This window comes from Lissotriton vulgaris, chromosome 8 (genome assembly GCF_964263255.1).
Source record: "Lissotriton vulgaris chromosome 8, aLisVul1.2, whole genome shotgun sequence".
Lineage (NCBI taxonomy): Eukaryota > Metazoa > Chordata > Amphibia > Caudata > Salamandridae > Lissotriton > Lissotriton vulgaris.
In genome coordinates this window covers 834,163,917-834,189,890 of record NC_141696.1, presented here as the reverse complement: position 1 = coordinate 834,189,890, position 25,974 = coordinate 834,163,917, and the positions used below count along the sequence as shown (strand labels likewise).

General features: G+C 44.9%; 1 protein-coding gene and 1 pseudogene across 1 annotated transcript in view; one reads left to right on the top strand and one right to left on the bottom strand.

The window, feature by feature from the left end:
- Nucleotides 1–25,974, bottom strand: part of LOC147698070 (sodium/hydrogen exchanger 2-like) — an 866,654-nt gene that overhangs the window by 209,491 nt on the left and 631,189 nt on the right. The window contains exons 6-7 of the mRNA XM_086934739.1: nucleotides 23,662–23,751; nucleotides 11,278–11,348 (exon numbers count right to left, since the gene is read on the bottom strand). Of these exons, the coding sequence (XP_086790865.1) occupies nucleotides 11,278–11,348; nucleotides 23,662–23,751 (161 nt within the window). The remainder of the gene's footprint in view (nucleotides 1–11,277; nucleotides 11,349–23,661; nucleotides 23,752–25,974) is intronic.
- LOC147698072 (Y-box-binding protein 3 pseudogene) lies at nucleotides 17,893–19,312 on the top strand (annotated as a pseudogene).

Below are 25,974 nucleotides of genomic sequence, written 5' to 3'. Positions count from 1 at the left end.
TGTTTGAATCAACTACACTGGTTACCAGTTAACAGACGTATAAAGTTCAAGGTCTGCTGCCTAGTCCACAAATCTTTAAACGGACAAGGGCCAGCATATATCAGAGATAAACTGCACCGATACAGCCCAACGAGAAATCTTCGCTCCTCCAACCAGCTACTGTTAAAGACGCCTAGAGTCCGCACAGTGAGGAACGGTGATAGATGCTTTTCAAAAATTGGTCCTTCCATCTGGAATTCACTTCCCCTAGATCTGAGAGCAGAACCCAATTTGACTATCTTCCGTAAGAACTTAAAAACTCTGCTCTTCAAACCTTAGTCAACCACCTTCCATACCTATTGGTTCTGTTTTATCCATCTGTCAGCGCTATGAGACCTAACGGGTGAGCTATGCGCGATACAAAAACAAATACAAATACAAAAAACAAATACAAAATACTCTATCGTCCTCACTCTATCTAGCTATCGCACTCATTCTATCTATCGCCCTCCCTCTATCTATCTAGAAGCACTCACTCTGTCAATCTATCGCATCACCACAGCATCACTCAGCCCCACCACAGCATCACCACTCAGGGGCACCACAACATCACTATGCGCTACCACAGCATCACTGAATGCCACAGCATCACTCATCGCCACCACAACATCACTCAGCGCCACCACAGCATCAATCTGTGCAACCATTCAACAACTGGTTCAAATATGTCCTCTCAAAGTTTCAAGCTTTATTACAAATGTCACAAAAAGATGTTAATATTTCACTTCTATTCTTGGATTTTTGTCACAATAAAATACACTGAACATTATCTTTACAAAAGTTATTTACAAAAGTTTAAGCTATTGCCATTATAAATTACAATAACTTTTAGGTATTAATTATTTTAGAAAAATTAAAAGCCATTGTTATTTGTAATATCAATACATCTAAGTCACGTAAATACAACACATATTGCATTACAAATGCTACAGGTGTCACATTTGCAAAAGTTAAAACTATTGGCATTGTAAATGACAAAGCTATTAATTTCGCTATTTTCAAAACCAACACATAAATAAAAAATGTATCATTTACAAGACCAATAGCTCAAACTTTCCTAATGCGAGACCTTTAGCATTGCAAATGCTTGTTAACATTTCCATGTTCAGGAACTGGGACTTTATGGCCTTGATAGCCGTCTTACCTAGAGCACTAGGATTTGTAAACAAATCAGGGTTGCCAAGTGAATCCATTTGGTTCTTAACATAACGGATCCATGGGATAGCAAGGGCCCTATCTAAAGACATACTGTCTTGAATAATTAATTGGTTTAAATTTAGAGGCTCTCGTGCCCAAATTCTCAACCAACCCAATAAAGGGGCAACAGCAATCTGGTCTGAAATATAGCCCGCTCCCAGGTCCTCATATATATTAAAAGTAGCAGCAGAACGGGGAAGCGACAAAACTTTTCTTAGGAAAACATTTTCTGCTATTTGGATTTCGCTCACGTCTGCATAGCCCCAAACCTCACTCCCATATAGTACCATTGGAACACATTTTGCATTATAGATTTTTATGAGGGCCGGGAGTGGTTTGCAGCCTAGTCGCTTTGCGAACCCTAACAAAGCCCCTGTTGCCCTAGCAAGGGTATTTTTTTTATGGGCGCGCTGCATGACCGATGACCTTCTGTCATCAAAAAGAATCCCTAAATAAGGGAAGGCTGGGACTTTAATAAGATCCTGTCCTTTGCAGAAAAATGTTGCCTTTTTTGCCCGTCTTCCACCTAATGACATTGAGTGTGACTTTTTAAAATTAGTGGCCAAGTCTAGAGAGTCCATAAAATTAATAAAACAATCTAAAAGCAATTGTAACCCTCTTGCAGTTCTAGCCACTAAGACCGCATCGTCTGCGTATAACAAAGCGGGGATCATTTTTGAGCCAGCTCTTGGGATGTCTGTACAAGATGCAATTAATTGATCTCCCAAGTTGTTAATATTAAGGGTAAACAGCAAGGGTGCAAGAATACATCCTTGCCTTACCCCTCGCTTAACTGGCCAAGCATCTGTCAAGCTCCCGTTCTCATTATATCGGACCACTGCCATGGAATTTTCATGGATATGAGCCAGGAAATATATCGATATAGGGTCCAATCCTAGGCCATATAGGGAAACCCAGAGCTTATCCCTATTCAAAAGGTCGAAAGCAGTGGACAAATCCATAAAAGCTAGATGGATATCCCCCTGCTTTGCGACCGTGTATCCCTATCACCAGGTGTAAATTAAGGCATTGGCCCGTTGTACCCCTTCCCTGTCTGAACCCATACTGTTGGTCCGAAACAACAGAGTTTTTATCCAGCCAATCTGTCAAGCGGGCCAGTACAGCTTTTCCCATAATTTTTGCAGCTGAATCCAAGAGCGAGATAGGCCTATAACAGGCCGGATCTTGTCTTGAGCCCTTTTTAAATATTGGGACTATGACTGCTTTACCCCAAGACGTAGGCAGTCCAGCTTTAGAAGCTGCATTAAAAACAGAAGTTTAAATCTTCGCCCAAAGACTAGGGTTAGCCCTGTATAAACCTGCCGGGACCCCATCTGGTCCTGGCGCCTTTCCCTTAGACGTGCCCATAATTGCCTCCAATACTTCTTCCTCTGTAAATACAATTTTTGGGACCGGTTCGCATTCCCCAACAGAACCGGGCAGTGTCTGACTAAACTCAGAATACAGGCCGCTGAAGTGTTCCACCCACCTTTCCGGGGAGATGAGGCAATCTTTAGTTGTATTATCTGCCTCATCGAATAGTGGACTATTAATCACCTTCCAGAAGTGGGAACTATTAGTCAGGACACTTGCTTGGTTCAGTTCGTCCTAGGCCATTTCCTTTAGCTGAGTTTTTCTTACTTTTATTGCTTTTTTGTAGTCCCTTCTTGCCTCTACCATCTTACTTGTTGCCCTGCCAGGCCCCTTCAGCCCCTCCAAAAGTGCCTTGTGTGCAGTGATACAAGCTTGGTCAAACCAATTTTTATTTTTTTTGGGCCTTGGGTTACCTTGCCGGGTCAAGTTTGTCGCAACCTGTTTTGTAATGCGGTCAAAGGCACCAAGTATTACATTTGGGTCAGACTCCACATTTAAACATAAACTAAAGTCCTCAAAACTACTTTATACAGTCTATCTAGGAAGTCGACTGGAGTAATTGCCTCCCATTTCAGCCTAAGCCCCTGACATATGGTGGATATATTTGAATTTGTGATAAGCGCCGAAGGCCTCTCACTTTTGAGGGCCTTAATTTTAAAATCCATCATGAGGGGGTTGGGGTCACTCAGACCATTCTCTATGACACGAAATGAACTTATTAAATCCATCAAAGGGCATGATACTAAAATGTAATCAATAATACTTTGATTAACATGGCCTCTATAAGTTGGGACAGGGCACAGAGTTTCTGCTTGTGACGGGCAAAACAAATAATAAACAGATAAAAGACTCCCTAGACACGCCCCGCTCTTCGTATGCTCAAAATGGGTAACCCCCTGCGGGCCGTATTCGCTCTCAATACTTTGAAAACAATTTAGTTGACAAACATGGGTATTAAAATTGCAAAGAATTAAAAGTTGGTAAGACATATCATTATTTTCATCATATTCATCCAAGAAAACAGTTAGTGCTTTTAGGTGGTCCAATTCATCTCGCCTGGTAAAGGAATTGTAAAAATGTACCACCAGCATTGTAGGTAAACTCTCACCAACAAGTTTAACAGCTAAAATATTTGGGGAGCTGGTAGCTATCAATTCTGGTCTGTACAATAGTTTAAGACTAATTAGCAACAAGAGATCCCCCTCGATCTCCCCATTACAGATAATTCTGCGTTTTTACAGAAAGAGAGATAATCATCCAGATGGTAGGGATCTCTGGCCTCCCAAGTTTCCTGTAAAGCAATTATGTGGTGCCTGGACTTAAAGGCCTCCCAGTTAATGTCCCCTCTTTTCGCTCTCAACCCAGCAATATTCAATGATAGAATCTCTATTTTATTCTCATATACAAAATGCCCTGTAAGCTCTATATCCATGGCTACTGTATTCTCTGGGTTTGGTGGACCCAACCGGGTTAGGACCACTACTTCAGTTTCAGGTACCTTATCCAGGGACTTCCCCTCTGCCCACTGCCCCGCTACTGACTGCCGAACCTCAGTAAAGACCCTATTCTGCAGTCAACCCTGTTCATCCAGGTTAGACAGAGCTTCGAAACTGTTAAGTAATGGAATAGGAGGGGAAATCTCCCCTAGCAGTCTCGCAGTGGGCCTATAAAAGTAGCCCAATGGTACTTGAAGAATGGTCTCTTGCTTCTAGGGTTTGTTGGGCAAAATCTGGTATTCTATAATTAACAATGACACAATCGCCCCTTATTGTTTTCTGTGAGTTGCCAAGCCAAGCTACTCTGCGCACCATAAGAATGTTATTTTATAAAAATGGGCTAAAGCCTTTATGTTTAGTGAGCCAATCCACAGTCTTGTCTTTTAACTGAGACCACGTTTCAACTTGGTCTGATCTTAATGGAGGAACACCTACTAAAACTACAACCAGGGGGCCTGCAGCTGGTGGCAGGTTAATAATATCTTGGGCTGGCTTCAAACTACTCTTGTGGTCTTGTCTGTCCTGCCTAGTACCATGTCCTAGTAAGGACATGGTACTAGGCAGGCTACTTGGGTTTGCAAAGGTTGTACATCCGGGGGATGTTGAAATATTTGCTGTCTTAACTCTTGCTGTGAGTTACCGGGTAACGGTGTCTGGCTGCCAGGTTGTAAGCTCCCATCCCTCTCTTGATGATTGGGTGCTGATTTTCTTACATTCGGGCAATTAATAGCTATGTCAGGTTTATTAGTTATTTGCTTGTCTCAAATCGCACTTGTCGCTATACTCCCTGGCTGGGTAGTGGATACATTATCTCCCCCTCTGACAACAACTTGTTGGTCAGTACAATTTCTTACTTTAATTTCCCTTGTCAAACTCGTGATTTTATCCTCAATGGTCTCCAGCTTAACTCAAAAAGGGGCGATAATAGATGATATCAATGACTCCATGAGCTCCCAGTAGGCCTGATTGCCCCCTGGGTCACATGAGTCATTAGCATTTAGCTTTACAAGCTGGTCCTGACCCAGGACCTCCCCCACATCAGGAGTGCCCAATGTTTTCACCTTCTGGGTTTTACTTTTCCCTTTGGTTTTATCCTGAGAACGAGTTGCTAGGCCACCCCTTATTCGCTTTGCTAAAGGTTCACTCAACCCTCTACTTGCACCTTTACATTCCCAGGCCTGACTTTTCGGTCTAGTTGACCTCGTATTGCATGATTCCCCTTTATCCACGAGCGTAGGTATTTTATCCGTAACTACGCTTGTGGATTGGGTCGGGGGGTTGACTGAGTTTTGTAAAGTAGAGGGAACTGAAATCCTATCCTCTCTTATATTGGTTTTGGGACCTTCCTGGGAAGTAGGTGACTCCCATGGCCAAGGGTGATGCCTTAGTTCTGAGTCCGTAATTGGATTTTGCAATGCTTCCCCCATATCCCCCTGTACCCTATCAGTAGAACCGGTACTTAAGAGGCTTATGGGTTGTGCCATTATCACTGGAGATCTGGCTGTTTGGATGCTACCCATTGAAGATCTTTTCTTTGCTGTGCAGAGACCTAGTGACAGCCTTTTTTCTGTTAACATTATTTCATGATTAAGCACAGAGCCAGCTCTTACTAAAAAAGTGTCCAAGGTACCTACCCCACTGCCTCCCGTACTTGGCTTCTGCCCTACTCTGCTCAAGTTGGACGTCATAGCCTTAACAGAGGAAATTAAATATTGCAATCTTCCAAAAACTTTCTTAGTACACTAATCACTGCGGGGCATTAATTGTGCAATTGTCAAGGCTATTGCTAGTACCCACACTCCCGTCTAAAGTGCAATTTTCACTATCTCCTCTAGGCACTTACGATTTACATATACCATAGCCAACATGGTCTATATGTCTCAAAGTCAAAGTCAATGTATTTTGTAGAGCTTACTTTATATCCAGGTATATGCGTTAGGGGGTGGCCAAGCCCAGCCTCGGCCAGCCCCGGACGGCCACAGACGGCCCGCCCTTTGCCCGGGCTTCTCCCAGGACGCTCCAGCGCAGCGGATGAGCCAGTTGGTTTAAAGGCGGAGCAAGTTGTGGGTGGAGTTCAGAAGGGGAGCCAGGTGTGTGGGCAGCCAGCGGACTTCTGGGACTTCGAGTCCCTCTGATGATCAGGCCCTTTCAGCTCCTCTCCCTGCTTTTCAGCGCTCTCCTCACTCCGCGCTACAGACAGGAACACCTCACAGCCCAGCAGCATCCAGGTAGGAAAAAAAGAGTTTGCAACAGTTTACAAGCCTCAAGCAACAATGTGGCACCCGCTAAGCGGGTGCGGCGAGGCGTTAAGAGGCAGCGGCAAGTGGTGGGTGGAGTTCAGAAGGGGAGCCAGGTGTGTGGGCAGCGAGCGGACTCCTGGGACTTCGAGTCCCTCTGATGATCAGGCCCTTTGAGCCCCTTTCCCTGCTTTTCAGTGCTCTCCTCGCTCCGCGCTACAGACAGGAACACCTCACAGCCCAGCAGCATCCAGGTAGGGAAAAAAGAGTTTGCAACAGTTTACAAGCCTCAAGCAACAATGTGGCACCCGCTAAGCGGGTGCGGCGAGGCGTTAAGAGGCAGCGGCAAGTTGTGGGTGGAGTTCAGAAGGGGAGCCAGGTGTGTGGGCAGCGAGCGGACTCCTGGGACTTCGAGTCCCTCTGATGATCAGGCCCTTTGAGCCCCTTTCCCTGCTTTTCAGTGCTCTCCTCGCTCCACTCTACAGACAGGAACACCTCGCAGCCCAGCAGCGTCCAGGTAGAGAAAAAAAAGTTTGCAACAGTTTACAAGCCTCAAACAACGATGCACCACCCACATTACAACATAATTGTGTACAGGCGTTACCACTGATTAATACCAATCCACTAATACAGGACTATAGACCTTAACAAATGATTTTCACATAAATGATAATGGCCTACTGCCTGTTTAGTAAATTTTCATATTAACAGATCAGAACTATGACATCTGACCAATTGCATCACTGGGTTGTCACCATACCCAATTCAGGATTACTGTATTGAGCATAAGCTTTCCAACAAGGCATAAAGAGTAAAACAAGCACTCTTTTATTTCAGCAGAGGCACAACTTCTGCCCAATCAAATGCTATAGTCAAGAGTGTTAACTTGTAGGTGGGGCCAAAGCCCTTCCCCAGCAGTGCTTCTTAAACCTCTTTTTCCATTAATCACATAAGGTCTATAAAAGCTATGCTGTCAAGCCAGACTTAAAAATCTTCCATCCACCTTCACAAAAAGCACACAGTTTGTCTTTAAAACATCCCTTGCCTTGCCTAAAGGACTAGGGATGCCTCACAGTTCCCCTGCATTTCCCAAGGGAAGGGAAGGAAATCATAATTTAACATTAAAGCAAATAATGGCTGGCCCTGTGAAATCTGAAACTCCTTGCCTTGCTTAAAGACTGGAAGGGCGAGGATGGACAACACCCATCTTGTACTGCTAACATGTGGGTGTGATTTTGTACTACCCCCTTGCGTAAAAGGCAGGGGGTGCTTCTTAACCTTTTCCTACCTACTCATGTTGCCCAAGTAAGGAGGTATTTCTTTCCTTAAGGAAGCTTGGGTGTTCTTAGCCCTCTAATCACCTCACCGTGCCCAAATGCAAGGGGGATTCCAAAAACCCCTAGAAAAGTCTTGGGCAGGCAAAAACTGCCCCATTGCCACACTGACCATGCCTAACTGTGAGCGTAGAGCGTTGCACTTGCCCTTCTGCAAGACAGCAGGGAGGCCACAGGATTAGAACACCACCCACCTTTCAGCAAAGCAGAGGTGGCAAATATAGCCCCTGCCTTTGGGCAAGGTGGAGGACTTACACCAACTACCCTTAACCCTTGGGCAAGGTGAGCGATGGATAACTTATTCCTCTTGCTGTAGGCCAACATATGGGGCTTGATCACTCCATTTACCCAAACATCATATATCTAGTCACATACTATTCCTTTACAAAACATATTTAACAAATGCATTGGTTATTCAAAGCTCACAACTCTAAGACTATATATTTGTTTTAAACAGCAATGCAATTGACAAGTATTCCTAAAGGAGACAGGGAAGCACGTGATTTGTAGCTATTTTCTAGCCTACTGCAATGTAATTTCACCGCTGCAGGTTTGCGCTATGATCTCAGATAGCATATCCTATGAAATTTAAGGTTGTAAATGCATCCTGAGGTGGCTAGGACCACTAGTTTGCCAGAGACCCAACTTATTGATTGCTAAACCAAGGGCCCATATGTGCTAAAACATTTTACCACGGAATGGGAAAACCTCTTTCATACATCAATCCCCAAATCCCTTGCAAAAGATCATTTACCGCTATGCTATTACAGGTGACATCCCTTGGCACATGAAGACACTGAATAGCTGAGTGTAGAAACATCTTCTTGAAATTTCCTAGGAAGGCCCACCAACTCTCCAGGCTAAGCAAGCCAATGTGTATGTATGATGAGATTCTCTCTACAGTCTAACTATTAAATTAGAGTTTTCTCAATAAAGTGAAGTCAGCAAATCAGTCATAACTTTTCACTGGATTTAGAAGTAGTTTTGAGTCCAATTCCACAAGCTTTACAATCATACCTCAGTGGCTGCTACTAGGCCTACAAAATGAATTTAAGATGAAAATACATTTTAGGTGAGCGTAAGCTAGAGGAACTCTACATATGGCTCCAAATTCAACTCAGGAAAAACACCCCGGTGCTAAGGTACGAACTAGTGGTTTACTTATGATACAACAATGGACCTAAAATCCTAGGTAAGATGTGCATGAGAAACAGTCCATAACCATTGCTTAATTGCAGCAGTGGCTTCCCGTGCTTGGCACATATATTTTATAGTGATAATTCTTATTAAAAAGGTGATTGTTATATATTGACTGTGGTACGGCATGAGGTAGATATCACATTATGTTACATGGTCTAGTAAATCTATAGTAGAAACGTATATGTTTATGTAGGCAACTGTCTTCTCCTTCAACATCTGCTTCTGCTGTGAAATTAAATGGTGGGATGGGAATACAGACGAAGCCAGCCATGTTGATGGTAGCTTTGTCACTCTGCTACAGTTATTCTGGTTCATCCTACCACCTGAAGGCCCTGCGAGGTGGGTGGAGGTGGCAGAGGAGTAGTCATAAACTCAACTTGTCGCCTCCCACAGCAGAACTAGTAACTCTTGTAGCCCCATGGCTGCAACACTTCACAACTTCAAAATAATGTCTGCAAATATCTTTGAAAATCTCACAGACGTGAATGACTGAAAGGTCTCAGAACTACCAAAGCACAAATTCTAGCAACAGCTGTGGGTCACCTGGCAGTGCAAATGAACCTGCCTACTGGACCCTTCTTTAAATGAGACTGGAGCACACTTCCTAATTTGTTGGCCATGAGGAGGTGCAGAAATCTGGGCATCTTTATGATGGTGGATGGTCAGACGGCTGCCCGACACCACAGCAGTCTGGGCACTGTCTGGCAGGCAGGCGGCAGTCCGACTGCCCAATTACAATGTGCCCACCGGGCTGGCTGGCAGAAAAGTGCTCTGCAACACTGTAGCCCTGGAAAAGGGCTGCGGCACAAGCCGCCGAGTTATAGAGCACTTGGTGCACATTAATGCCCCATGTGCCAGGTACCACGGTGCATGAATGTGCTTGGGGGCACAACTTGTGTCCCCAGGGCCACTGAAGAGTGGCCGTCAAAAACACACGAGGGTCCCTGAAAATGAATGCTAGGCAGAGGAGGCAGGGAAAACACTGTAATTAACAACAAGAGAACCTCTCCTAGAACTAAGTATATAAAAAGGTAAACACTCTAATCTTTGGTTCAAACATTATCATTGTCCCACACAGAGAATATTTATTTGAAAAACATATATCTATTTATTATTATTTCTTTCATTTTCCAAAGTATTCATTCATGGATCAAACAAAAATTAAAGACATCGGTATAAATTCTATTTACATTTCAAAACATAATCGAAGAACGCCCTCTCATAACTTCAATACAAACACCAATCACACCCATCCAAACCATCATCAATCGTACCACTCAACAATATATGCAAAAAACACAGAATAATTACAAAACATTAACATTCATATATATACAAAAAGATCAAACACATAAGAAAAAGGCAAAAAGGAAACAGGAAAAAAACGCTGACGCGCGTTTCGGAACAGGACCGATATTCACCAATCCTTCATCAGGGCGCACATAGATACATGCAGCTTCTTCAGTGTCTTCTCAGAATATCAGAAGTATATCAAAGAGTTCAATTTCAAAGACTTAATTTAAATGAATTAGGATTGCGTGGTGAAATGAATTCAGGGCAGCAAGTTCACATCCTAGTACAGGGTCTTTAGAAAATATCCCTATCTTAAGACAGGGAAATAATTGGCGGTACACGTAATAAGAAATGTACTTCACTGGAGGGCTGAATCGGACTCGTAATAGGATAGGTTTTCATTCACAGCAATGGTTCAATCTACGATGTTTGTGTCCACACTCTAAAATGTGTCTTCAGATTTGAACATCCTCCGAATCGAGGAAAAATGAGTATCCAAAGGAAAATAGTACTAACAGCCCGGAAGTCGATAATCCAGTCCTCGATAGTGGACAGTGGGGCCAGAGTCATATGAAGTCCCCCGACAATAGGTTTCTCGTAGCGCCTAGGGATAGCTCGTCTCCTTTCGAATACGTCGCGGCATGGATCCAACGATGGAGCAGGAGCGGTGAAGAGTGGCCTACAGGGGATTGGGCCCCTGCTTGGGGCCCCCAAAGTCCATTTCTGTCTACCTTTTCATGGTGGTGGGACAACCACCCTAAGCCCTACAGCACTGCCTGCGCACATATCGCCTCCACTTTAGGGTTAGGATTCCGACTGCTGCCCTGACGGCCTTTGGTGGAGGCCCACCCAACATCATAAAAAGGGCTCTGAGGGGATCTTCAAGCTAAAGTCAAAATAACTAGTTCAGACATCTATTTCTTGCCTTCAGCTATAAACATCATGACTCTGTTGTGCACCTCCAACTAGAACATCACCAATAGTGTGTCAGCAAGCAAAAATAGTCTTGTCTAATGTGAGTACTAGTGTACGTGACAAATACAGTAAGAACAAAGTCTATGATCTTTGCAAGACTTATAAGTGAATGGAACATTATGACATTCTTACTTATCTCTCCAGTAGTTGTGACCCCAGTGTCCACAAACATCTTCAATCCCAGCCTTCAGGTGGTCCAAAAACTGTGAAGAGATATGTAAGTTAGTTAATAGGTCATCTATATTTTTACCCTCAACATCACACTACAGACCCATCCTAAACTTGCTGTCTAGTACCAAAGGGTCATGGCCAAATGTAATGTCCAGCAGAATCTGAAGGGAGGGCCAGTGGGCTATAGTAACAATTTGCACTTGGGGCCCAGCGAGCATTGCTAAAAGCCATGCCCAGTTGACTCTGGCTGCAGGGGAAATGGGTACATCGCAAGTAGGAGTGGATGAAATCGTATATATGTTTTTCTAATATTGCGCACATTGTGCGTGGGTGATTTGTTGCTTGAAATTCTAACCTGAGTTTTGCCCTTCTATACACAAAAGTCACATAAAATACCTATTCGTTCCATCAGCCAGTCATATACTTGAAAGGTGTGCTTAAAGGCACGCCCTTAGTTTCTGAAATCTTGAAATGCACTGGTCAAACTATTAGGCAATTGTTCAACGAGTCTGCCGAATGGAGAAAGAATATGCAAAATAAACAAAATCTAATAATCAGGATAAAAGCGTGATTACTTTTCCATAAAAATGTAGCCTGGGTCTAATTACGTCAGTAGCCCTGGTCATTGCCTTATAGAAATATGGGGCAGACAGAGGGTGCGCACAAAGGGTAGAGTGACAGGTTTATTTTGCCCTGTTATTTCCAGACAGTGCTAAGGGCCTTTTAAGGCAGCATAGATAGGTGTAGATGTTGTTCATTACATAAAGCAAATAATGTTTACTGAATCTCCCTTTTTAAAGTGGTGATATGGCAGCCTATGAATATTTATTTTATTCATGCAAAAAAACTTAAGGAGTCACTGAAAACAACAGTTCTTTGAAGAAACATTATGGTTAAAATTAAAAAACTGCAAAACACCTTAATTACCCAGTTGGAAATAAATTTATAAACATAACATTCACCAATAGCGAGCTCGAGGAATGGCCTTTCATGATCAATTCACATCTGCGTGGTGATCTAGCACTGGTCGGTGGCCACCGCAGCTTGCTTGCCTCACAAACTTGCCGACAACTAGTAACCAACGTGGGTACTATGGCGGTGCTTTTCAATGTAAAACAATTTCTGGGGCATCTACATTTTGTTCTGGAAGCAAGTTACGAGGGTGGGGCAAATGTACATTATAAAAAAGAAAAATTTCACTTGGAATATTTTGTTAAAGGGAAGTCGCCGTTCTTTCTCTGATGGCAAAATTTAGGGGCATATGTATAAAAAAAAATGTTTTGCGAGTCCTTAATAGCAAGTTTTAGCAAATCGCTATTAAGGCCTGTATTCCTTAATTGCGAATCACAAGTTGCGATTCGCAATTAGGGAATACCTTCACATTCATTCCCATGGGCCTAGAGGCCCATAGGAATGAATAGGAAGACATTCGCAATTTGCGAGTACCCATTAGGTACTCGTAAATTGCAAATGCAATTTCATGGGTGCAAGGGGGTCAAAAGGACACCCTGTTGCACCCCTGAAATATGCATGCATCAATCAATCAATCAATCAGTGACATTTCTAAAGCGCGCTACTCACCCGTGAGGGTCTCAAGGCGCTGAGGGGGGGGGGGGTGCTGCTACTACTCGAATACCCAGGTCTTGAGGTGTTTTCTGAAGGTGAAATGGTCCTGGGTCAGTTGTAGGTGTGCAGAGAGGAAGTTCCATGTCTTGGCTGCCAGGTAGGAGAACGATTTTCCTCCGGTGGTGGTTCTGCGAATCCGTGGGACGGTGGCGAGGGCGAGGCTGGTGGAGCAGAGCTGGCGGGTGGGGGTGTAGAACGAGAAGCAGTGGTTGAGGTATTCGGGGCCCATGTTGTGGAGCGCTTTGTGTGTGTGGGTGAGCAGCCTGAACGTGATCCTCTTGTTGATGGGGAGCCAGTGCAGGTTTCTCAGGTGGGCGGATATGTGGCTGTGACGAGGGATGTCGAGGATGAGTCGTGCGGAGGCGTTCTGTATGCGTTGAAGACGTTTCTGAAGTTTGGCTGTGGTTCCTGCATATAGGGTGGTCAAGTAGTAGACCAGTCGGCTGGTGACGAGGGCCTGAGTGACCATCTTTCTGGTTTCGGTGGGGATCCACCGGAAGACCTTTTGAAGCATGCGCAGGGCGTTGAAGCATAAAGACGAGACTGCGTTGACTTGCTTGGTCATCGTGAGGGAGGAGTCCAGGATGAATCCCAGGTTGCGTGCATGGTCCGTGGGTTTCGGTGCGGTGCCCAGCGCCGTGGGCCACCAGGAGTCGCCCCAGGTGGATGGGGATTGTCCGAGGATGAGGACCTCCGTCTTGTCCGAGTTGAGCTTCAGACGGCTGTGCTTCATCCATTCTGCGAAATCTTTCATTCCGTCCTGGAGGTTGGTTTTGGCGGTGGATGGGTCTTTGGTGAGGGAGAGTATCAGTTGGGTGTCGTCGGTGTAGGAGATGATGTTGAACTTGTGTTTGCGTGCAATGGTGGCGAGGAGGCTCATGTAGATATTGAAGAGGGTTGGGCTGAGTGAGGAGCCTTGGGGTACGTCGCAGATGATCTTGGTGGCCGCGGAGCGGAAGGGAGGGAAGCAGACTCTCTGGGCTCTGTTGTAGAGGAACAATGTGATCCAGTTCAGGGCCTTTCCTTGGATCCCAGAGTTGGAGAGGTGGGTTATTAGGGTGCGGTGGCCAATGTTATCAAAGGCTGCTGAGAGGTCCAGGAGGATGAGAGCGGCTGTCTCTCCATTGTCCATCAGGGTCCTGATGTCATCGGTGGCTGCGATGAGGGCGGTCTCGGTGCTCTGGTTGGCTCGAAATCCGGACTGGGATGGGTCGAGCGAGTTGTTTGCTTCGAGGAATGCAGTCAGCTGTTTATTGGCAGTCTTCTCGATGACTGTAGCCGGGAAGGGGAGAAGAGAGATGGGGCGGAAGTTCTTGAGGTCTTTGGGGTCCGCTGTGGGTTTCTTCAGAAGGGGGTTGATTTCTGCGTGTTTCCAGCTTTCAGGGAAGGTGGCTGATGTGAAGGAGCTGTTTATGACGTTCCGGAGGTGGGGTGCGATGATGGTGTCGGCTTTGTTGAAGATATGATGAGGGCATGGGTCGGAGGGGGAGCCAGAGTGGATGGTGTTCATGACGTGGGTGGTGTCTTCAGTGCTGATGGGGGTCCATGCGCTTAGGGTGGTGGTGAGGGTCGTTGGTTTGGTGGCTGGAGGCGGAGTCGGAGCCTGGGGGCATGCTCATGTGCCATGTATGTGCACCACATGGCACTTTGAAAAATGCAAAAAAGTGAATTTTTCTAGGAAATCGCTAATTACCACCAACTTGAAGTTGGTGGTAATTTGAGATTTCTTGAGGCAAATTCGCACAACTTGGGTGCTTCCAGAATGCAATTCCTTAAATGCATTCGCAAAATAGGGAATCACACATTTTGCGATTCCCTATTTTGCGATGGCCTTTTGGGATGATACATCCCAAAAGGCTTTTTCCCATTCGCAAATGGTTCGATTCTGAGAATCGACCCGTTTGCGAACAGGAAAAAGGTTTGATACATGTGCCCCATTGTTCGTTATTATAAAACAGAGAAATTCCACCAAAGAAAACTTCAGTTCAAGGGACGTCTTCAAAACATACAAACCTGCTCAGCAGTTATTATAGGCAACACTACCAGAACTCCCTCACTGTACGGTTCATTCTCTCATCATACATTATTTCACAGATGCGATCAGTGATGAAATTACTGAAGCTGCTATGGTGATGTGAACTCAGCTCGTGGTCATACTGAAAACTAGGTAGTGCACCAGGAACAAACCTAATAGCAACAGGAAGTACGGTAAGCACTGGCCAGTCATGCACAGTGGGCTCTCGGCCCAGGGCATGGACCTTGTAGATGCCCCACATGATGCCAAAATTAGCTGCGCTTGTCTGACCCTGGGTGCAGATAATGACTTTTGACAATGCATTGGCTGGGCTAGTATACTGGCCATACCTCCAGCACATGACCATCGTCCATGCACATCAGCCTACGAATGAATGGCTTTTCTTCTAACCAGAGTCCAGTACTTGTGGCCCGCGGGCCAATAATACCTACCTACTGGATACAGGGCATTGACTTTACCCAGACCTATAACCTCAATGTGGCAACAACAGCCACTGTGCATGGCCATATGGCAGATTATGTTTTGTTTTTCTGTACGCTAGGTTCATATAACAATAGGGACAGATTCAATTCAGATGTTAAGGTTTTGCTGAAATTTCATGGAGAGAATTCTGACTAATAAAGGGCAATGGTAAAGTTTAGCAGAAGACTCTTATCATTAACATGAGTGAATATGCTTATCAACTAATTATCTGAAGGAAAGTAATTTAGATTGAGAATAAGGCTCCCATTAAATGAAATCAATGTGCTACAGGAGCCATGTCGTATCTGCAAAATTCTTTAATTCCAATGAAATATTAGTTTTGAAACCCTTGCTTTATATTCACTGAAATCGGCAGTACACGAACATTTGAAGCACAGTGCATTAAGCGTAGTTTCACGGTGTCCGGTTTGTAGCAGATCCGCTGGGGGTGCGGGTGTAGGGCAGTGGGGGTGGGGAAGTTGGAGGGCGAGAGCAGCGACGTTTTGGAAACTGACATTTCTTTTAAAAAACCCTCTTCATCTTTGCTGTCAGCCAGGTCCTGCACCCAGGATGTTTTTTTATGGGTCTGGCTTAAGTTAGGCATGAGGCACAGCTTAAAGAAACCACAAAGTAATAGGTGTAATGCTTCCACTAGTATAAAGCACTAGTAATAATTTTGGAAAGTATTCCAGGCCATTATATTTATATCTACTAGGCCACTCTAGACAGAGTTCAGCCATATGCAAAGCATACTTGGTCCTGCGTCATATTAAGATTGCATGTGAAGAAGTGGTGAATATGTAGTCCAGACCGATGAGAAACACCGTCCTGAACTTTATGAGAAAAATATTTATGCAATGCATTTTTAGTTAAATTAACTCTTTTACTTTTCTCTATACTTTTCCATTGATAGACTCCACAGTCGGGGTTGAGATACCCCTATAGTGATGTATAAGGCCAAATATTTTTTATTGTATTTTATTATAAACTGGTAAAAATATATTTATGTTGAATATTATTGTAAATTAATTTTGTATGTTTATTTTAAATGCAGAACAAATAGAAGTTCTATCACACGATTAATATATTTTTTAATTAAATGTAATTTAAGTATATTCGTTCAAATTAGAATTACTATTCTGATGATTAAATTGAAAAATAAATTCTCACATGAAGTAAAATAAATATTATACATTAAAAATGATTAAAAGTGGTGCACATTAATAATTAAAAGTAGTTTAATTATATTATATGTTGATCAAACTTAATGTTACATTAATTCAAAAATCCCAAGAATGCCAAATATTTTATAACCTAATAATAAATATGTTTTATTTTTATTTTTTAACACTGCATTATAATAATTTATATTTTACACACATAATTTAATTTAATATACCAGTTCCTATTGTTTTTTGTTTTTAAGTCCCTGTCTCTATTATTTTCAATGAGAAGGCGTGATGGGATAAATAGTTGGCCATGTGTGGTACAGGACGTACTACTGTTTCTTTTTTGGCAGTAGTAACTTGCATGCATACATTTGACTTCATCCTCTTTTTTAGTGGGTGGAGACGTGTAAGTCCACACTTTTGAGTGAATGTGCACTCGGATTTTGGGAATAGCCAACAATAGTAAAGTTAATCAAAAGTGTAAAAGTAAATTACATGTGTAAATTACATACAGGTGTCAGTTACCTTTGTGAACAGCCGAGCATGTACTCTGTCACAAGGGAAGCACAAAAGCAACAAGCACGACACAGTTCCTAAAAATTCTTATGTGTAGTGCTATAATAGGGTAGGCCATCATTGGTACATAAGGGGTTGATCCAAGCCAGGTTTTCAGGAGACCCACATGTGACAACATTCATGTAAAAGGGAATCATTTACATGGCAAGTGTAGGCATTTGCTCGTCTTGGGCCAGCATTGGATACTCCTGGTCGTGCAGTTTGTAGATCTCTTTAATATACACCTTGCTCTTTACTACTTATGGAGCCCAGTGCTGCACCAAGGAACGTGTTCTGTTACACATGTACCCAATAATTTCCATGGTCAATTAGTTCAACTTGAGAGAACATTTTATTTATTTATTTAATTAAAAGGTTTTATATAGCACTGGCTGGACCCAAGGGTATCAAAGCGCTTTACAAGGTTTGGTAATGGAAAATTGCAATATAACATTTGTACAATGAGGTAATAAACAAGACAGTTAGAAAATGTTAAACAGTATCATTACTAAATGAGGTAAATTAACTAGGAAAACATTAGACAACAACAGGTCATAGATAGCAAGACTAGGATAGCTGGTTAGTGATGAAGAGGGTGGAGGGAGTGAGAGTGGAGGGCGAATGTGGAAAGTGAAGGGTAAGGGGAAAGCAGGTGGGAATAGATGGGAACTACCAGAAATATTAAAGGGGGAAAGGTAGTGGTAAATGAAAGATTGAAAGGAGGAGGGGGAAAGACCGAAAGAGGAGCCAAGGACGAAGTAAGAAACCTACTGAGACCCTCAGGTTACCATCAACGGCCTCCCACCCCCGCCTCCCCAGCACCCACCATCCTGCACCAGTACCACCTGTACCACCAGGGTGCCAGGCAAGGGGAGGGGGCGCGCCAAGGAGCCGCAGGGGGCACAGCAACCAGAGCCAAGAGAAGCCCCCCCGGAACCATCAGCAGCCATGAGCGAGGTGGGAGAGAAGAGCCCGCCCCCCCCAGTAGCAGCAGCAGCACCAGCAGCAGCCCCACAGGACACACGACCCCCAGCCCTACCACGACCACTGAGCCAGCCACCACCGCCCGGACAAGAAAGTGCTGGCAACCAAAGTCCTGGGCACTGTCAAATGGTTTAACGTGAGAAACGGCTACGGCTTTATCAACCGAAATGACACCAAGGAAGAAGTCTTTGTACACCAGACCGCAATTAAGAAGAACAATCCCTGGAAGTACCTTCGCAGCGTAGGAGATGGCGAGACCGTGGAGTTAGATGTTGTCGCCGGAGAGAAGGGAGCCGAGGCCGCCAATGTCACCGGCCCAGAGGGCGTCCCTGTCCAGGGCAGCCGCTACGCTGCCGATCGACGCCGCTACCGCCGAGGCTACTACAACAACCGCTGCCGCGGACCCCCGCGAAACGGGGAGGAGGAGGTAGACGAGGAGGAGGAAGAGGAGGAGGGCGGTGGCGGCGGCCCCCCCACCGCACCATCTGGCGACGGAGAGAACCCCCGGGGACAGGGGCAGCAGCGGCCCCCGCAGTTCAGGCAGCGGCGCTTTCCGCCCTATTGGGTCCAGCGCGGCTTCAACCGCCGCCCGCAGGGCCCCGGCCAGCACTCCGACGCACAGGGCGGAGAAGGGGAGATGAAGGAAGGCAGTGGCGAAGTAGGGCCAAACCAGAACCCGCAGCCAGGACGCCAGCCCAACTACAGGCCACGGTACCGCAGAGGACCCCCGCGGCCAAGACCACCGCCTGTGGCAGGGGACGGAGACAACAAGGAGAACCAGGGTGAGAACATTGCAGTCTGTGACCAGCAGCACCAGCCCCAAACCCGACGTGGGTACAACAGGCGCCCCTACAACTACCGGCGCCACGCCAACCCGCAGAACACCCAACCCCAAGATGGCAAAGAGGGCAAGGTGGCCAAATCCACACCAGCGGAGAGCCCTGCTGCTGCAGTGGTGGCCAGCGGGGAGAGCAAGACTGAGTGAGGTCCGGCTCCCCAGGACACCTCCACCATCCATCCAGGTGTCGTAAATTCAACCGGAATTAAAGGGAAATTAAACAGAGGAATGAAACATCCAGCAAATTAGAAAGGAAAAATAAAATCATGATGGCACCAGGAAATGAACCACCAAAGATTTGAAATGCAAAGCTAACATCCGAACCGAAATAAATAAACCTATTCTGTTCAGCATCATGTCCACTCTCCTGTCCCCACAGAGTTCTTATCTATATGTACTTTAGCGCCAGGATGCCCGTAGGGTTACAGAGCGCTCTACAAATGCTATAAATAAATAAATAAAGGGGTTGACACAATAAGTAGGAGGAACCTGTACAGTCAGGAATGGGGTAAGAATTAGTGTCCAGTGACAAGGAATTAGGGACCCCAGTATTTGTTGAGAAGGTGCAGCTTGAGGTTTTTTAGAAGCTGAGATAGGAGGGGTTGCAAAGTAGAACTATGGGGAGGGCATTCCAGATGGTAGGTGCATTTCCAGAGAAAGAGCGTGATTGTGCAGATTTCTTGTTTAACAAGTGAGGGACTAGGACGAGAGCATTAGTGCTCCTCATTGTTCTAATACAGGCCGCTTTGTGGAGTTTATCAGAGAAGTACGATGGGGATGTTTTGATGAAGGGCTTTGTGCGTGATGCAAGCAGTCTTGTAGGTGGATATGAATTCAATAGGAAGCCATTTAGGGTATTTGAGGACGGGGAGATGTGATCGAACCACTTACAATCAGTAATAAGCCTGGCAGCGAGGTTAGGAACAGATTTGATTGGGGCTAGGTGGACTTTCAAAGTTCCAGAGAGAATGGCATTACCATTCTAGACAGGACCAGTGATTGCACCACTAATTTAAAGTCATCAGCAGGAATGAAGGGTTTAATTTTCTTGAGATGAAGGAGTGTGAAAAGAGCACCTTTAGCCACATTTTTTTATGTGGGGAGTAAGACTGAGGCTCTGGTCAATGCTGATACAGAGGTATTTAACTGAGTTAGAAATGGAAAGAGAACAGTTGAGAGCTTTGAGGTCAGAGATCCAGTGTTGAATGGGGAGCAAGTTCTTTTTAGGAGAGAATAGAATGATTTCCGTTTTTTTAGGGTTGAGTTTGAGGTGGTTGTGATGGAACCAGTATTGAAGCTTAGTCAATGCATCATTGAGGCGTAGAACATCAGCATGGGATTTAATCTTACTATAAAGTTGAGTGTCATCGGCATAGAGGTGGTAACTGATTCTCGTGTGCTTAAGAATGAGGGTGAAGGGGTTCCATGAAGAGGTTGAATAAAGTGGGAGAGAGAATAGAACCCTGGGAGACACCCAAGGAGACCGGCAAAGGTTCAGAATGGCAATCGCTGACATTAATTTGTTGGGTTCTGTGTTGGAAAAAGGAGGTGAACCATTTGAGGACAGCACCATTGAATCCTAAACGATCTTTGAGAGGATTGATTAAGGCAGAGTGGTTAATAGTATCAAAAGCAGCAGAGAGGTCAAGGAGAATGAGAAGGGAGGACTCCCGCCTGTCTAGGGAGTGGTGGATGTCATCAATAATGTTGAGCATGGCAGTTTCAGAGCTGCAACCCTTTTAAAAGCCTGACGGTAATGCGTCCAAGAGGTTGAATGAGTCAATGTGTTTGTCCGACTGGAGCAGGGTGCATTTTTCAAGGGCCTTAGATAGGAAAGGAAGGTTAAAAATAGGGAGCAGATTATTTAAGTCATCAGGGTAGGCTGTAGCGTTTTTGATGGTGAAGGTGATTTGCCCTAGTTGGAGGGAGGCAGGGACACAACCGGTGGCGAGGGAGGAGTTTATGATAGTGGTCCAATATGGGGCAATAATGTGTTTTAGGTCTTGTACAAGGTAAGCAGGGAGAGAATCTCTGGTGTGAGAGGATGGTTTAAGCTTGGTGATGATGTTGAGGACTTCACGTTCGGAAACTGGGAAAAAGTTGTTCCAGGATGCATTGTTTTTTAGCTGGGGGCTGGTGGAGTAGGGTTCTGAAGGGGCGACAACGGGGGGAGTTGGGAAGAGTCCGGAGGAGGGGTAGGTGTGGATGGAGACTTGGGGCCAATTTCAAGGAGGGGTGGTAGGCTATACGGGATGGGAGTTAAGATGAAGGATTGATCAATCTTAGCGATTTTTTGCCAAAAAGAAGCTAGCAGTTTCTTCACATCTCTCGATTGTAGCCATTAATTTGGGGGGGTGGGGCAGAAGCAGTTTGCTTTTTGACAATGCTAAATGATTCCCTGGGTCGGTTTTTAGCTTTGTGATGATAATGTCAAGAGTAGCACCTTTGGAATGCATGGGAGAAAAGCAGAGTTGTTTCAAGTCATTAATATTGAGTAGGTCATTGTGGAGACTAACCGGGGATATTCCTTTTTGTTCCACTGGAGGTTAAAGTCTCAGAGGAAGAGGTTTTTAGAATTGGAAATCGAGCATTGGGTAAGAAGATCGGACAATTCCTTCACAAAGGAAAGAGGGTCACTAGGCGGATGGTAGATGTTATGTAGAAGAATAGGGAGGGGGGGGACCCTGCACTCTACGTTCAGCACCAAGGTATTCAAAAGTAGTATGGTCGGAGTACTGAACAGATGAAAGTTGAAGTTCTTCTTTATAGATTATGGCAAGACCCCCTCCAATTTTGTCATGTCCATCGTTTCTAAGGATGGAGTAACCAGGGGAAGAGAGCAGGTCAAGGATAGATGACGTAAGAAAGGCAATGTCAATGGCTTCACTAAGGATAGTTTCAGTGATTTCTATTGCATGACAGGCGGCTGGTCTGCAGTTGACCAGCATGCAGTTGAGGGGTTTAGGGTAGCTTTTTGTGGAGGAACAAGATTGGATAATGGTGAGTTGCTGTGAGAGTCTGGGCGAGACTGGGGAGGAAGGGATCCTGCTTGTCCCCAGGATCACAGGGATAGATGAGTGAGGTGAAACCGGGTTCGTAGTTGTGGCGATAGAGGGATGGTATGTATTGAGGTCAAGGAGGTCAGGGGAGGGGAGATGGCTAGGGGAGTGGGGTGGCCTGAGTAAACAATTACTGCAAGGCGGTCTAGGTGAAGAATTGCTGCAAGGGGAAGTATTCCCTTGGTGAGGGGGTGTAGTGTTACTTTGTACAGAACCCATGGGATAGGTGTGCTTGGAGGGATTCATTGAGGAGAGGGAGTTGAATTCATTTGCGAGAGAAGGAAGTTCTAACATGAGGGTTGAGAGGTGGAGTTCTATATTGAAAAGTGACTGGGTAAGCAGTGAGCTAAGGAAGGGGGCTAGAAGGTCGGGAGCAGAGGAGTATGTTCCATGTTGGTCGGGTACAGTGGTCTAGGTTGTGGACAGGGTGGGAAACCATGTGGGGGGAAGTGAGGGGTGTTTAGGATGCAAGATAGAGGTGGAATTGAAGGGTGTGAGAGAGCATTCACAGGGGTCGACTGGGTGCCATGAGAAGAAAAGGGGGCTTGGTGGGGTTGAGAGGGCTGTCAATTTGGTTATGGGGGGAAGGTCACTAGGAGATAAAGAGATTGGAGTTATTAGCAGAGCCATTGGGGGATCAGGGTGAGGGCGTACAAGAGGAGGAGAGAGGGATTTGGTGGCTGAGAGAGTTGTAGGAATGCCAGGAGTAGGAGGAGATGCTAATGAAGTAGGGGGAAAATATGTCTGGGATTGGGGGATTTCATTGATGATTGCCAAGTCAGGGAGAGGATGGAAAGGGGTCGAGGACGGAGAGGACGAAAGGGCTTCCTGTGATTGGGAGGCTGAAGGGTTAGAGGTAGGTGTAGTAAGTAGTGGGATAAGGTGCTGAAGTGGTGCTGAAAGATGATGAGGGGGTTTTCGGAGGCTTGTATGAAGATATTTCCTGTTCTGAAAATAGATATGTTGATTTCGCCAAGAAAAGTGGGGGAAGGGGTGGTGTATAGTTTCAAACCATATGGGATTTTGCAGGATTTCGTGATAGGAAGGTGGTGGTGGAAGATACTTTTTCATTTAACATTTAAAGGGGCGTGTGGAGTAGAAGATGTAGTTAGTTTTTATAATGGAGGTTAGGCTAAGGTAGTTATCAACAAATAAGGTTTCTTGGTGATGTATTAGTAGTTTCTGTTTAAAGTTATTCTTGCCATTTTTGGAAAGGTTGGAAGGTTAAAGGATGGACCAAGAGTTAGGGCCATGCCTATTGATGGGTGAGTCCAGTATAGCGAGAGTAAAATTGAGGGGATTCAACTGAAGTGGTGAAAGGGAGAGTGAAAGATGTGAGGGAGGGAGATTGGAGTGGGGCACAGAGGGGAGGGGGAATGAAAGGGTGAGGCGGGGGATAGTCAGTGAATGGTAATATCCCCAAACCAGGGCAGTGTAATTCAAACGAAATTTGTATAGAAAAAATAAATACAAATGTTCATATTACTCTGTTAGTATGTTGTCCCTTTTATTGATTGCATCAATGTATGTTTGTGCTTCATTGTTCACATCAGAGCAAAAACTAAAACAACCATGAAGTCAAACTGGAATGACAGCAGATACTGAAAAAAAACCTACCCGGTTGTGAATTTCCTCACAGACAGCAGGCTGGTTCTGGTTTGACCTTTTTACGTCGAGAAACTCCACCAGTGGGCGAATTGTTATTCCCTGTAAAAAACAAAGTTTCAACTTAACATACCGCAGATCATTATCAGCCTGTTGGGTTCACATATTTTTCTCTGTTTCTAGTTCGTGTAGATGGGTTTCATTTTCGTTGTTCTAAATAGTCTTTATAAAATGTTACCAAAGCATACACATCACGTTTAGCACATTCTTCTTGCCTTAAACTTTCAATCTTTTCTTTTTTAGGTCGCGCCTAGCGTTGCAGCGCATGTGCTGCTCGCTTTGTGAGGCATGCTGTATTAGGGTATTTTTTTAGAAGTGGTGTGGAAGCCCCGCCCATATTTTTCATTGGCTGGCCTCATCGTTCATGGTACATTTTGGCTTCCGATTGATAATGAGGCATCTTACTCCCTCCTTGTTACTGCCCTGTCTCCTTTTGGGACCGCTCATCAGGAATGGACCTTTTACTTCGCTCCTATCAGGGCACTATTTTCTTTAGTAAATAATGCGGGACACTGGCAGAGCTTGAATTTGCAGCGCGCCCACACAGCACTCCCTGGAAAATTGCAGGCACTACTTGTATATGGAATTCGCAATGCACTTTCATTTTTAAAATGGCTGACGCCCCACACACTTGCGTGGTGCCAGCTTTGTCATTGGAGGAGCAGCACCCTCCATGTTGCTGCTCGGGGATGCTTGTTTTACTTTTATAGTGAGCACGAGGCCCGTTTCAGGGACACCACGCTCCGGTTGTCATTTTTTTTAATGACTTTAAAACTGAGCACGGCGCCGCTACAAGAACACCGCACCTTTCAATTTTTTTACTTTAACACTGAGCGCGGCACCTGCTTCAAGGACACGGCGCGCAGTGTTAAATAAGAAGAAAAAAAAGAACTCGGTGTCCTTGAAGCAGCGCCGCGCTATGTTTTAAATTTAAGCAAGCATTTGCGATGCAATATGTCTTGCATTTATGCAAGTGTAAGCTATTGGCATTGTCTTTTAGAATGCCAATAGCTTAAACTTGTGTAAATGCAAGACCTATTGCATTACAAATAATTGTGTTAATGATTATCATCTTGCACAGCGAATGGCGGTTTCCAATATTACCTGCAGTCAGTGGACACCTTGGTGTACAACAAAGTGGGTAGCAGGTCAGTTTTCTTTGTGTGACGTTGGTGTAGAGTGTCGATTCAGGGTGGCTTACCCTCCCTGCATGGTGTGCCTGTGATACAGCGAGGGGGCAGTGCAAAGATCCAGAGTTTTGCACTTGAATGGTGTGTTTTTTTTTTATCCAGATAGTATTGAGGACACGCTGTCCCTGCTGAGGAGTGTGAGGCTCGTTGGGGGTCGCACCTACCTGGATGCGCACTGCTGCTTTTGTCACTAGGGGCCGATATTGCAGCACTGCTGCAAAACTGGACCCCAGTAACAAAACCAGTCCTCAAAGCTGAATAAATGACCCCCCCCCCCATTCCAGTCTCCTGGGGAAATGCCCGATGCCTGCTACGACCAGTCCGGCCCTGATAATAAGCACTCCACCACCCTTAGGAGATGTAAAAATATCTCTCAATCGCTGTGGTACAAGAACAACAAGCTCAATATGTCACAACATATCACATGCACTTCTCTCTCATCCTGACCTCTCTAGATGGTCGATATAGCTGGGTTTAGTTCCTCAAATTCCCATTTCTAAGAATGCTAAAGTCGACATAAAAAAATTAATGTGAAGGATGGGAGGAGGGAATGGTGACGTAATTTCCATATTTTTTTAATTTCACAAGTAGTGGGGCAATTTACATATTTTTTTTGCAAAATCAGCATTTGTATCAGTGAGCTATGAAAACCAACATTTTGAAAGTTTAAAAGCTGGGCCAGCACCACCAGGATGTATGGAGGCTAGTCCCAGCACAGTTTACACATAGCTGCCCTATACGTTTCATCACTGTCCATTCTCTGCATTAATTACATGTTCCTTTAGCATTTTAAGCTGCATGAGGAGCTGACACAGTGGTCTTGTGCTTTCTTAGTAAAAATATGGAGGCAGGCAGGTTTTAAGAAAGTACATTCCCAAAGAAACAAGGAGATGTTGTCAACCTCTGAAACTGATGGCACTACAGAGGTAGTACTACAAAAAGGTATTCACAAACCTACATGCAGAAACCTCTACCTCTGCAGTCCTTTCCATGGGGATAAATCTGGCATCTTGGTGGAAATCACCACACTCATAAGCCTACGATTTATGTGTAAATGTAAGAAGGACACGGGAGA